At 38.9% G+C, this 15,219-nt stretch overlaps 1 protein-coding gene across 1 annotated transcript in view; it reads left to right on the forward strand.

The window, feature by feature from the left end:
- The window catches only part of ca10a (carbonic anhydrase Xa), a 90,235-nt gene that overhangs the window by 34,914 nt on the left and 40,102 nt on the right, over window positions 1-15,219 (forward strand). The window contains exon 3 of the mRNA XM_027008373.2: window positions 793-935. Within this exon, the coding sequence (XP_026864174.1) occupies window positions 793-935 (143 nt within the window). The remainder of the gene's footprint in view (window positions 1-792; window positions 936-15,219) is intronic.

A 15,219-nucleotide genomic window follows, 5' to 3' on the forward strand; every position in this document is an offset into this window, starting at 1 on the left:
CAAGTTCTTCTTTCATTTTCAAGGAGAGTTGTTGAATGCTTACATGCCAGAAAATAACAGGTGGTGCCTATATTGGAAAATGTGGCCCCAAATTAAGTCTATTCTCAACATGAAAGGACGATGTGCATACCACCTGCTTCTCCAGATTCAGGACAGTCTCAGTAGTGATTTATGAATGCTTTCCACTTATTTGAAGAGTCATATCCCATCCCTGGAGGACCAAAGTGCTGATACCATCATAGTGGCCTAAACATTAGTGAATTGTGTAATTAATCTTCACCCTGCTCTACTGCCAATGGGATCTAGTGAACTGATTCAATTCCTCTGTGATGAAATTCACTTCTCTGAAAAGGCATTACCTTGGACGCCCCAACTGAACTAATGAGTGCTTGAACATTTGCTTGTAAATCATTAATAAGCAATCTCATTATCTACAGTGTGGTGTTTTGTCGATTAATTAACAGGATTTGTTGGATTTAGAGTAAAAAAAATGAAGTGCATATTTGTGTGTTCATTCACACAATCATTATAAGAAATTTATCATTTGTAAATGCTTTGTAATTCTTTTTTGGTTAAAGATGTATTATTTAGTGCTGTATTAATGTCTTACATGTGAGCCTTAAATAATTCAGCAGTGCAATGCTGAATGTTAACCTCTCTATTTCTAATGGTGAATGCACTGATACCAGCAACAGCATCAAATAATAAAGACTAACAGTTTTTTCAGGGTGTACATGGTATGTTATGATCATATCAACATTTAAGGGTTTGTTTTTTTTTTTCTCGTTGCAGTTCCATCTTTCTGGGGGCTGGTGAACTCTGCCTGGAATCTGTGTTCTGTGGGGAAGAGACAGTCCCCGGTGAACATTGAGACCAGCCATATGATATTTGACCCCTTTCTGACACCGCTGAGACTCAATACTGGTGGCAGGAAGGTAAGCAGAGTTTTGCTGTCCTCTTACTTCCACAAAATGTCTCCTTTGCCAAAAGGAGCAGTTTTCAGTTTAAGATATTTTTGTTACTTCAAGACTGAACGATCAGAGCGTTTTGCTGGGTAGATGATTTGCCACAAGTACAAGCTTGAGCTGGTTGTGAACAAATTCAGAGTACCAAGGATACACCAAGGACCTTCCCGCATTTCTATAACTATTCTGTTGTCTACTACATGTACTGACCATAAAACATTACATAACTACAAAGCTCTTAATAGCTGAGCCCCTTGAGAATTTAATGTTATCACTGGGTCTTGGATAAGCTGTAGGACAGAGTGGTAGACCCTTTAAATTTATACTGAAAACATATTTGTAGAATAAGATATCACTGTTTTAATCCATATGGTTATTGTTTGTCTCCTAACATTACTCTTGCAGTTTAAAATGTTAATGGGCTGTTTTTATTTAAATGAATCATATAATAAGACAACATTTATGATGTTATTGAATGTGAAGCATAGCATAAATGACAACTATGAAAAATTCTTACATTATTACACCACAGTATATTTCTTAAAACCCTCAAATCTTACATATTCTAAAACTGTATTTTGTTTATTAGTATGCTTCATGTTCTTTTAAAGAGTGATTTAAAGGTGAAAAATAAAGACTGATTTGTCTCTCTTAAAATATAATATGAAACATAACTTCTTGCCTTTTTTAGAGAGAGAGAGAGTGAGAGAGAGAGAGAGAGAGAGAGAGAGAGAGAGCGAGTGAGCAAGAGAGAGACAAAGTTAGATAGAGTGTGAGAATGAGATCATTCAGTGTGGTCACTAAATGATCCTCTTGTTTCAATGTAAACACTCACAACAGTAACTCAATATTCTGCTGGGATACACATCAAAGCACAAGTTCATCAGTGTGACTGATAAAAAATACTGTTCATCACTCCTCATTAGCATTTGATAGAATGAGGATATAAGATACAGAATGGACATGTTTTTAAATTAAGCTGCACCTTTGTGAGTGTTTCTTTGAATGGACTGTTCACTGGGAACATGGATTCCCTTTAAATGCATTAAGAGGGGGGTCAAAGCAGGGCCTAGCCTGCAGGGCCCTACAAGTGGCAGATCTAGTGATGGAGTCCATGCCAGTTCAGTACCGAGAGAGAGAGAGAGAGAGAGAGAAAGAGAGAGAGAGAGAGAGAGAGAGAGAGAGAGAGAGAGAAAGAGAGAGAGAGAGAGAGAGAGAGAGAGAGAGAGAAAGAAAGAAAGAAAGAAAGAAAGAAAGAAAGAAAGAAAGAAAGAAAGAAAGAAAGAAAAACCCACCAAACTGTACAGCGGCCGATGGGCCTCATTCTATCAGAAAAGACATGTTTCACATCAGATTCAAATGGAAAGGAGAAACACACAGAAGTAAATAAATCCGTTTGACTTACATGCTGAATTGTAGATTTTGTAGGTTGTAGATTTTGTTTCTGCATGAATTGTTTACTTAAACATTGTCTTTTGTTGATTCAGCAACTCAAGTTTAGTCTATTAATATTGAACATGTATGATCTGGTACAATATATTTGATAGTGTCTTATTCACTTTTTCAGTGCTTGATTGCCAGTCATTTATTTTTGCAGATTCATTGTTAGCTGCCTTTTTTTTCTGTTAAAAAAATAACACCAGTAGGAATGAGACTTTCTCCAATTCAAATGTGCAAATAAACTTAACAATATCTTGGGGTTAAAAACAGTTTTAAGCACTCTTAAGACTTGGGTTGTCATAAAAACACAGGAATAGAGCTTAAGGGCATTTATTTTTCTTAAGTATAGAGTGCTCTACATCGTAAGACTTCTGTTATGATTGATGACTGGGGGTCATGTAAATGATTTCCCCACACTAATTTGTCAGTGAAGGGATGTTTGTTGCTTGGCCAGAGGATTGTTGGAAGGTCTGCTTCTCTCTTCTGGCAGAGAGCATAACATTACATGACCTTCTGTCACAGGCGCTTTCATAGAATGCACACAAAAATCCTTCCTAGTGGGTTTGCTGAATCGTGTTTGGGACTAAATTAATAGTTAAAGCAAATTAAAATGACCTCTATATAGAAATAGCAATTCATCATCAGAAGATGCACATGAAGGTTGTGTGCAGTGGGATGGAGGAATCACACATTAAATTGTCGGTATTAATTGAATATTTGCTCTGCAGTAGATGAGCTGCAATTACTTGAAGAGCCTCTAATGAATGTAATCACCCTGACTGGGGAGAACACCATATCACCTTTCTGCAGTCCCAGAACAGCCAAGAGGACAATTTCAGGACCAAATAGGAGAAAGTGATTTGTTACAAGGAACTGCCATTTGTAAAATATGCCTAAGTCAATGTAATAAATCCCATGGTTTATATCCTTTTTCTCTCAGCATACGATACCTTGGAATTGGTCTTAATTATGAACCTGTAATTATAAATGCACAACACATTTTTCTCCATCCATGTTAATGCTTATTTAAAATCTTTGTTTAGATCTCATTAATTATGTAAATACATTATCAGATTGTTGAGTTCTGATGCTGAACCACTCCTGATCTTGGCATTTATTGACATGCATAGCTTGCTGCTCATATATGTAATCAAGATTAAATTGATTGACTATATGTATGGATTACTTGAAATGTTACACTACTCTCTTAAAATAAACCAGAAAATAATTTTATAGATGCTATCAAAGACTTTGACTTCCCTCAGACTCTGTTGCAGTTAAACATAAATCTGAACTGACAGTACAAATTTCACAGATAGACCAGTTACCCATAGACCTGTGGACCTATAGGTACATGCTTAGTCCTACCATTTTGACAGTGAATGTTGAGAAGCTCTGTGAAATAATTTAAAATGGAAGTTACATGTGTGACCATGTGGGGAGTTCTTGTGCCATAGGGACATAACACTCTACTCTGTGGTACAGAATCATTATAATTACAGGCAGAACAAGGCGAGGCAGTGAGCCTTAAGCGGCAGGATGACATCTGCACTCATCTTCAGGGGAAATGTACTGTCAGGTGTGCCATCCTGCTTCCTCCTCCTCGGGAGCTTTGACTTCTCCCTTCACGTCCTTTGTGTAATGATGTGTTCTACCTTTTCCATGCTCTCTTGGTGATTTTTCCCTTCCTTGCTCTCCTGCGCTCATGAACAGTTTTTCTGTTTCCGCACAGACGCAGGGGGTTCGTTTTACATGACCACTAGAAGGCCAGACATTATGCCAGAGGCCTCCTACGCAGGAATGTGTCTCAGAATGAGGGCTGGAACAGCCTTGGCAGGCCCAGCAGACATTTTGCCAACAGCCGTGACTGCTCCATTACCTTGGCAATTATCTTGTCTTGGCAAATCTGATGGCGCAAAAATGCAGAAACCACACATGCCCATACTTATATTTAAATATGATAGGTGGGCAGATAAAGATGAAACTCTTTTTATTATGTCTTTTGTTGGACACTGAGAAAGTTCTAAATACTTTGCAAAGGGACAATTAATATTGTCAAACATCGGCAAGGTCTTTTATTGTGAATGTGATATCTCACAAAGGACACAGATGTTTATTGTTGAGGGTGAAGCGCCTCAAGATTATGATAATTGATTTAGTTATGCAAATCACTGATTCAAATTAATTAGACACAACTTTGTGTTGGCTGAATCTGCTAAGCCTACCACTGTGTACAATGTAGTTTGTGCATGAATATGTTGAAAACTGCAATTACTGCTGTCTTGCCCAGGAACCTCACGTGTCATGTTGTAGGATTTAATTATGGCTGGATCGTGAGCACTTCAAGCTCTGGTTTGTTTTATGGATCTACCACAGAGAGCTGGATATGTTACAGAGAGGGCTAATCCTGCATGTGTGGTGTGGCCATCTGCATGTGTATAAATTTGAATTACAAACCATGAGCAGACCAGGGCTGAGGAAATAATTAAACCAGATAATTTGTGTCTGCAGCAGGACACTGAGGTCCATGGGGTTGGGAGGCGTGTTTTTCCCCTCCACCCATTGAGTGAATGGGGGAAAATAAGTGATAATGAAAGGAGACACTGGGCAGTGCTGGGGAGGACTTGGGGACCAGGCCACACACCCAGCAAATCAGCTAGCTACACCACACACCCAGCCAATCAGCTAGCTACACCACACACCCAGCCAATCAGCCAGCTACACCACACACCCAGCCAATCAGCTAGCTACACCACACACCCAGCCAATCAGTTAGCTACACAACACACACAGACAATCAGCTAGCTAGACCACACACTCAGCCAGTCAGCTAACTACACCACACACCCAGCAAGTCAGCTAGCTACACCACACACCCAGCCAGTCAGCTAACTACACCACACACCTAGCAAGTCAGCTAGCTACACCACACGCCCAGCCAGTCAGCTAAACCTCTATTCAAGGGCAAGCTCAGTAAAACCTCTTCTTGATCTCCCATACCAGTATTTATTCATTGTAAATTGGACATCCTTAGTTTTTGTTGTCTGATATGGTTTTATCCATGTGGGACACTGTGTGTGGTATTATCATATTAATTGATATGAAATAACTGCATAACTTTCATTTTTGCTTCAGAGTTGTTGAGGTTTTATTATTGAGGTTCAATTTATTACCCACACACAAACACACAAATTTCTCATATTGTCTGAATGTGGTATTGATATTAAAATAAGGAAAGGAATTAAATGTTTCCAGTGTTTCTTCTTCAGGACAGACCGCTGGTGGTCCATGACAAACATAGCAGTCAAGCAGTCATAGTCAGGCAGTCAGATGTGATCAAGAGTGAAATGCAACATATGTTAGCACTGTCTGTGTTTGTCAACACACTGACAGTCAAAGAGAAGCAGAAACATATGCACCAGTGACAAAAGTGTAGCTGTTGTAAGTCCAGTACAGCTGAGAGTTCTCTCACTGTCATACAGACTTTACGTTTTAATAGGTGAAAAGTCAACTCCCAAGTCTCTTTACTAATTAAAAGGTTGCCAAATATGCATATAACATAAAATTATAATAAAACTCTGATTTTCTCTTTTTATTATAATAAAAATCTGATTTTGATATGGACAAATAGCAGTGATGCTGGGCTGTGGATTCAGAACAACATGAACATTTGGCATCCACATGTCATATTAGCAATACCAACCCACCTGACACACAAATTGAAGGACAAAGCTTTTGTCATTTGCATTCTTGGTTCCTGAGTCACACATATTTTGCCTCATACAAGAACAGCAAAAGCCTATATGTATGTATGCAATTGTGTAAAGACATTTAATGCATTTAATTATGTAAAGGACAGTTCTGTAGATAGATTTCAATGAGGTATGGTTATGTAAACTTAAGATGAAATTACAAAACAATGGTGTAGAATGTGTAAACTGTTTTCTAAAAGTGAACGTTTTGAGTATATTCCTTTACATACCGTCATCTTGCCCTAAATTTTATAATCTGGCAATTGAAATGCATAATTGTTAAGTGAAAAATCACAAACTATAACCAATAGTATAACCAACTGCAGTGGTTATCATTGCTTTATAAAGAAAGACAGCATGATTTGCAAGTGTTAATTAGTGGTTAGAAATAATGGTGATTAGATTATTGTAATTTCTAAGCCTTCACTGAGCGCATCCGAAGTGTGTGTATATATATATATATATATATATATATATATATATATATATATATATATATATATATATATATATATATATATATATATATATTAGTTCACTTACCTGTCAAATATGTCATTGAATATTATTCATCATTTGGTTTAGCATTGTTCACCTTGAATATTCTACACACACCTGTGTCTCATTTCTAAGGCATATACAGTACAGAGGATTTGTTTGATCTTCTCTTTCAGAACTTCAAGACTTCAAAAAAAGCTATTTTTATGTCTGGCCTTCATAAGTAAATTCTTTAAATGTAAATGCAATATTCTTGATGGTTTTACTTAAGTGAGCTGGAGAGGGGACAAGCAAGTGAGCTCTGGGGGAAGACAGCACTACACATGCACAATCATCGCTGTTTTACAGCATTACATTGCCAATGACAGTTTAATTGGTGGGCTATTGAGCTTTGGTCTCATGGGGAAGAACACCACTGCAGTGATAAAGGGATTCTGCATTGCGTCTCAGCAACCGTAGCTTGTGTTTTGCATACAGTGTGCATGTGCTGCGAGTTGAGAAGTATCGATCATACTTATGCACACACCCCTGTAACTGTCAGCAGTGAAAGCAGTAGTTAGTGATCCAGTCGCAGTTTTGCTGTGAAAAGTAAATACTCATTTACAACTACCACACCACACCGAGTCATAAGAAATTAACATGTATGAACACGTCCTGAAAATGCTCGCTTTTTTTTCTACTGTGTTTTTTTCTTTCTTGTTTTCTTTTCTCTGAAATGCAATATTACACCTTAACATAAGGATGTTGGAGGTTACCGAACACCCTAGAAATGGTCCCTCAGAGTGGGAGTGAAAGGAGGTTAGCCCTGCACCTCTTCTCTCTTGATCGACACATGAGCAGGAGCCCTCTGGCTAGCTGTCAGCCAGACTGATTGATCGTGGATAAGTGGAGGAGCGTTCGTGAAAATGTAAAGAGGCCCAAGCTTCCTGCATACAGCGCAGTGTGTTTCCCTAAAGGTTACATTACAGTCATGTCTTCTTATCCCCCCGCTCAGACAAAAATGAAAACATCTGAATAGCTATGTTTATATATTTACTTTGGGTATACATTTCAATGAGTTATAAAATGTCCATACCTACTTCAGTGTCAGATTATTTAAAGTGTGATGAGTTTACTTGTGTATTTGATTTGTTGCATCAAAAGAGGTGAGTCATGTGGGGAAAAAACATGTTCTCACAAAAAATCTTTTTATTAAAGTATTTTATTATTACAATAACAGAGTAATTAATAATAATAATTCTAATAATAACAATAATTATTATAATAATAATAATAATTACTAATGATTGCTATAATTATAAATATATTCATAATTATAATTATTACTAAGTCTTTTGTTATTGCAATAACAGACTAACGAAGCATTTTTTCTACATTTAAGTCCATGTATATATATATATATATATATATATATATATATATATATATATATATAATACATATAATACTTATACATATATTATATATGAACTCCTGCTCACTGGATATTTTCTCTTTTTTGGACCATTGTCTGTAAAACCTAGAGATGGTTGTGCATGAAAATTCCATGTAGATCAGCAGTTTCTGAAATACTCAGAACAGCCCATCATATATATACACACACACACAAACATACATACATATATGTGTATAATATATGTGTATATATTATATGCATATATATTATAATGTGTGTGTGTGTGTGTGTGTGTGTGTGTGTGTGTGTGTGTGTGTGTGTGTGTGTGTGTGTATGTATGTATGTTTAGGTAGGATTCATTGTGTTTTTATTGTATTTTTCAGTAATCCTTGAGAGCATCAAAGCATACCACTGTGTTCTCACATAGACATTAAAAACCAATTATGACTGACATCCATGCAATTTAATTAATCACAAACAGCCTTGCAAAGGTACTGTGGAGCCATGTTTGGCTGAAGATTTCAGAAGTCATTAAGCTCAAGGTGGATGGGGGCTTTACTGTTTATGCTCTGAAAGTGTTTGCACAATGTGAACTCAAAAGGGTTTTCAGTGGCTTCATTGGAACTGTTCCGCCTCTAAAGCAATAAGCTGAGTGAGTCTTCTTCATTTCACTGCATTAAAAGATGTTCTTTATGTACTCTTTTCTATTTATCTGTGGAGACAGCTCTATTGACCTTACTTATGATGGAGGTCCATTTTCCATCTGTTTGTACATTATAAACCAGGCAGTGAAGATTAATAACATGGAGTACTTTCTACTTCCTTTAGCGAGGGCTTCTCCTTAGCACCTTAGTGCCAAATGGACTGGTGATTACCGACTGCTGAAAATGTCCATTTTGTGAAAAAGTAGGAATTCAGAGGTAAAATGTAATCTTTGCTGTCTTTAAATAATTTCAGTAGAAAATCTAGCACTTTACTAACTCAATATGTCTAGACCCATATTCACTGGGTTTTCAGTTTAGCAGAGAGCTCTATTCAGTATACTTGAAGGGGTACCCTTAAGACTGCATCCACTCGTCTTGTTTTTAGATATATTTGAAAACTGTTTAGTTTGCTTCCATTTGTATGATTTCACTCATTGTAAAAATGTGCATCTATTCTAACTTTCTGGAAGTTTTGTATTTTTTCGTTTATTTGCAAGTTTACCCTCATAACAGATTGTACATGTTTCACCCAGGCTCTCAAAATCCTTTTTCCAATGTCCATTTCTTTTTATTTTGTCTGTGAGTGAAGGCTTCTATCAGGAAACAGAACTAGCAAGCACTTTTATCCTTAATAAAATATCCCTCTGCTGAAGTATTTGTCACATCAAGCCTCTCTGTAAGCCTCTCACTCAATACGAAAGCATATCCTCACTCTCTGCTCTTCCTTGTCTGTTGTTCTGCCTTCTTCAGACTCTCTACCAAGAGCCTGGCAACTGATATCTCAGTGTTGGAGAAACAAGATGGCAGTAATGTCTACCTGACCATTTTTACTTTTAGTACTGTCCTTCCTCTGCTGTACCCCAATGTCTAAAGAAAAACTCTGAAAAAAAAAAAATCTTTGTTGTGCATGAGAAATAAGAAATCATAATAGTCTCAGATTTGTATCTTCCCATTCAGGGGAAAAAACTATTCAATAGTGGATCAGGTGCTATTGGCTTCCAAGATAGTTTTCACTGTAGTGATAAATTATGGTTTCTTTCACACAGTGATGAATTTTTAAAAAAGGCAGACAAAAATGAAGAGCCAAAGTGAATCTAGCCATGTTACTTTCGTTAGCGGCAGACGTGACTGGAGCCTGACAAAGTTAAAGCACGCACGTCAGGCCCTTGAAGATGCAAGGCTGCTCTTAAGTTCCTCAGCTGGTGTACACTAAAGCACTTTGCTGCCCCAGAGCAAAAAAATAAAAAATAAAGATCAATACTGGGCCTGATAATGGTATTCACGATGGATTTCTTTGCTGTCGTCTTCTTCAAAAATGCCATCTTTCTTTCACTAATGATGCCTAACCCAAAGTTCTTATCTTCACTACCTTAATTTCTGTCCAGCCATTACAGGCAGACAGTGACTTAATGAACAGCAAATGGAAAAGGAGGTGACTATAAATCATCCTCTCATTTTTCCACATGGAATTATTATTGTGTCTCTTTTGACATTACCATAATCAGGGCCTTTCCAATACTTACTTGAGTTATGCATTGAAAATGCATTAAAATGTAAAATTGCCCCGAGGTTGAAGTAAGCTGATCACCCCCCTCCCTAACACACACACACACACACACACACACACACACACACACACACACACACACACACACTCACACACACACACACACACACACACACACACACACGCACACACACACACTTTTAGACTTTTATGTAGTGTATCATGTTGACTTTTGCATAGTGTATTAATGGAGGTGTTATTTCAAAGTGGGCATTTTAACATACAATTCACTCTACATGGAAATTAAAACATTATACACATATACACACAAATGTAGAGGTACTTACATTGGAGAAACAGTGAGAAGGCTTGTTGATTATTTTGGGGAATACCTTCAGACAATCAAAGTTAAGTATTTGTTATTTCCAGTGGGAAGGAATTTTAATGCTAATGGACACTGCATTAATGACATATCTGAATACTCTGCCCATTTCTTTTGCTATGGCAGTAATAGCAGTTAGGAAACTGTCCAAAATGTCCTGTTGTTTTGGAAACCTTTGTAGTTCATTGCAATTTTGACTGTCTCCATGTCTTATATGACAGAGCACTGCAGTTACTTGAAATCCTTATTCCCTATATATATATATATATATATATATATATATATATATATATATATATATATATATATATATATATATCTATCACTGGAATTATTCCAATATAATATGTATATAAAATTCTCTACTTGCCCTCCCCAGCCGTCCTTCAAGCCCAGGTTCTCTACCAGAGGCCTGGGAACTTGAGGGACCTGCGTAGTATCTATGACTTGAGATTGTTAGATCTATCATGATATCCTTCTTATGCTGTTATCCACCACTACTATGTCCAGTTGGTTAGCCATTTTGTTGGTATGTATCTGTAAGTCCCACAGGATGTTAGCTTGGTCATACTCCACCACCTTTGAGGGTTTATCACCTTTAACCTCCTGCCCATAGTCAGCACAGATGTTTCTGTATACTATGCCAGGCACTGTTTATTGCATTCTGTGTACACTCTGCCTACTAGCATTTTGCATCCCGCAGTTATGTGCTGGATTGTCTCAAGGGCATCTTTGTACAGACTGTATCTGGGGTCCTGCCCAGTATGGTAGATCCCAGACTATATTGATTTTGTATTCAGAGAATGTTCCTGTGCTGCCATGATTAGTGTCACTGTGCTGTCTTTCAACCAAGCCATTTCTAACCAATGGTAGATTTTCTCCATATCAGCCATCAGGTTTCTGCTGTCTGAGCACTCACTAAGCAGTACATCAATTGGGGCCATCTTCCTGGCATACTCCTGTATCTTGGATAGATAATGGCTCCGAGATAGTGGCTTTGATGCTTCACTTCTGGCATACAACATGGTGTCTTACATGTAGAGGAGGTGGCTGATAGCTGCTCCATTCTGTAGCCGGTATCCGTTGCCACTCTTTGTGATGATTTTACTGAGGGGGTTTAAGCCTATGCAGAACAGCAGCTAGGACAGGGCATCTCCTTGGTAAATCCCATACTTGATGGTGACTTGTGATACTGGTTGGCATCTACGGTTGGCTTCTACAGCCTCACTGAGATCTTGATGAAAGCTTCTAAAGTCCTGTTTATGTTATATAGCCTCAAGCATTCCAGAATCCATGTGTGCTGCACTGAATCACAGGCTATATTGTAGTCAATCCAGGTGGTGGTGAGGTTGGTCTGTCTATTCTTACAGTGTTGAGTGACTTTTGTATCCACCACTAGTGCTTGGCTGCTCTGGAGTTATTGCCAATGCCTTTCTGGGCCCTGCACATGTATTGAGCCATGTGCCTACTCTTCTTCGCTGTAATGATGCCTGACAGGATCTTCCATATTGTGCAGAGGCAAATTATTGGCTGGTAGTTAGGTGCAACTGCCCCTTTCTGGGGGTCCTTCAGGATCAGAACTGTCTGGCCTTCAGTTAACCATTCAGGATGTATTCCATCCAATAACAGATGGCGAATTTGTGCTGCCAGGTGCTCATTGAGTGCAGTTAGCTTCTTCAGCCAGTAGGCGTGGACTGTTAGAAACTGGTTCAAAGTGACCAGTCCTTCAAGTTCGATCTCCTCTGTAGCCAGATCAATCCAGGGAAGTCAAGAGACACTGACACCAAGGTAGTGAATCAAGAGAGTTCCACCTTATTGAGGAAAGCACAGAGTATATATGTGTCCTATATCTACTATCTAAATCTACAGGATGATGGAGAAAAGTGAGGCATGTTCTAAGGGTCTATATAGAAAGGAAAGAAGCAAGGTTAGTAAAGATTAGATGTTCTTTGCATGGGCCAGCCACGAGCTGTTCCCGTACCCGCCATGAGCCACTCCTGTGCATAGAAAGAGACAGCGAGAGAGAGAAAGAGAAAGGAAGGGTAAAGGAGACAAGAAGAGGGAGCGGATGAGCTCGGGTGACCAGCTCATGGACAAGCAGAGACCTTGCGTTGGGTGCATGAAGACAGAAATGCTCCATTGTCTAACATGGACCATGTCAGGGCTTGGAGCTGTCCAGCTCTTCATACTTGAGACCCTTTCTTGGACATCTGCTAGCATGATGGTTACTGGATCCTGTTCATGGAAGTTGCTGTTGTCTGCTCTCAGATTCAACAACCACTGGGCATTATTGTTGTGTGATAACTGTTCTCATATGTTTTTCGGTATTGTTCAGTCTCCAGCTTTGGTGGGTCTGTTCTCATGCTGTTACCCCGCCACTGAGAGTATGCTTTGGATGGATCATGGGAGAACATTGGCTCATGGGAGAACATGGGAGAACATTGTTTATTCTCCTGGCTTCTTCTTCTCTTGTGTACCTCTTCAGGTGGGCAGCCAGAGCTGTTAATTTTTGCTTGGCAGTCTCCAAGGCCTTGAGCAGGGACAGCTTGTTGTACTTCTCAGGCACCTTCATTACACCTTTCTGCAATTCAGAGGATTCTACTCCTTGATGATGTTCATCTTGTAGTCAAGCATCTCAAGTATCACAATTGCTGTGGCATATATCAGCTGGTTGGTCTCAGTGATGATTACAGTAGTGATCAGCATTCACATCTTCCATCAGGTACTGCACTTGGTTTTAGTAGTCTGTTTTGACTGATGTCCATCTTAGCCATGATCTTCAATTTCAGGTCAGCAGCTGTGGTGTTGAGCTTAAAGCATGGGTTCATTGGGTATCGGTTGCCTATTTTGGGGTGATGATGATGATATCTCTCTTCTGATCTGTTGCCTGGCTCTCCCCTGCCATAGAATTTGTGTTGCACCTTGTAGATGTGACAGCAGTTGCTGCTTGCAGATATTGCAATACTGAGCTCCTACTTGTTTCAGTGTTAGTCTAAATGTTGGATTTTGAAGCACTTAGTGAGATAGTGGGTAGAGTAAAGGACCCTGTCTAAGGACCTTGCAGACACTCTGGTACTTGCTTCAGATCTCCAGTCCCTTACTACATCTAAATATTATGAATACTATTTTTTGAATGCTTATATAATTCAATATGACTTGAATAGAGTCAGGCTGTTAAGCACCATTAACAGAGATATAATTAATTTAGCAGATGTAATTACACAAGCTTTGCGAACATCAGGCTTTTCAGTGTTGTGCATGTGAATCCGGAAGCAAAACTCCAGAGAAGATGTTTTTGTAGAGAGTAGACCCACTACCATGCAGCAGTGCACCATGCAACAATGCACTTTAGAATGTAATTGAGATGAAAACGAGATTTACAGTGTGGCCGGTGAAACATTTTCAGAGTTTACTATAGCTCCAGGCACAGAAGCATACATTTCAGATTTCTCAGGTATACACATGGCACATTTATGCACAGTATTTATGACTCGGCAAAGCCATATACAGCTTTGGTCATATAGTCGATTATACTGCAGAACATGTGCTTATGTGTATAATAGTGGGATAGCAGCTTTACTTTCTTCAGGCAGATGGCATCTCCTGTAACCAACACTATATAATTAATGTTTATTATGTAAGTTGTTTCTGATGGTGACGTTTCATATAGCAGAGCTGAAGATCTTGAGCTAGATCTGATATATGTTACAATATGTAGGGGAATCCTTGCTGGGAAATTGCAGAGCATGCAAAAATATGTAATTTGTTTCTCATTGGAAATGATTGCTGGTTGTGGAATAATAATAATAATAATAATAATAATAATAATAATAATGTTTAATGTTTAACGTTTGATGAAAATGAGATCATGAGGCATGAGAAGTTGCATTAGTCTGTCAATTTTTCCCTTAACTACGCATCTGCTGGGGTTACATCAGTCAGTATGGCTTTAACTGTCACGTAGTGCATCTGTGTTCTACTGGCAGGGGATGAAAGGATTGTGAGCTCTATTCAGCTTAGAGGCCACACATGCTGCTCTCTGCACTAACCAATCCCTTCAGCTATGAGCTTCTGCAGCCCTGACCTGAACTCATGAGCTTCTGCGGCCCTGCCCTGTAGCTGTGAGCTTCTCCGGCCCTGTTGTGCAGCCGTGGACCTGATGCAGACCCTTTCGGCTGCCCATCCTAATACCGCAACCTCAGTATCTTTCCTATTTGTTTGTGGCAAGAACTGCTGTTCCATTCCGCCAGAACAATGGTTCTTTTTCTATTATCTCATATTGTCATGTATTACTCAGGGACATTGGATCTGTGGAAAGAGAGCATCACAGTCCGGGGTGTAGTGGCACAGAGAGAGAGGAACAGAGGCTGACATGTGCGGTGAGACCTGTGAGTGCATCATGTCCTCCAGTAGTTTGGCTCGAACTTTACTGAGCACAGGAACCATTTCACTACAAAAGGCCTGTCATAGTCCACTGCTGTCCATTAGATCAAGGACAACAACAGAGCCTACAGTGTTTTCCCTCCAGCAGCTGAGCTAGCCTGGGCTCAGTAACACACCCCATTTCAACAACAG

This window comes from Electrophorus electricus, chromosome 14 (genome assembly GCF_013358815.1).
Source record: "Electrophorus electricus isolate fEleEle1 chromosome 14, fEleEle1.pri, whole genome shotgun sequence".
Classification (NCBI taxonomy): Eukaryota; Metazoa; Chordata; class Actinopteri; order Gymnotiformes; family Gymnotidae; genus Electrophorus; species Electrophorus electricus.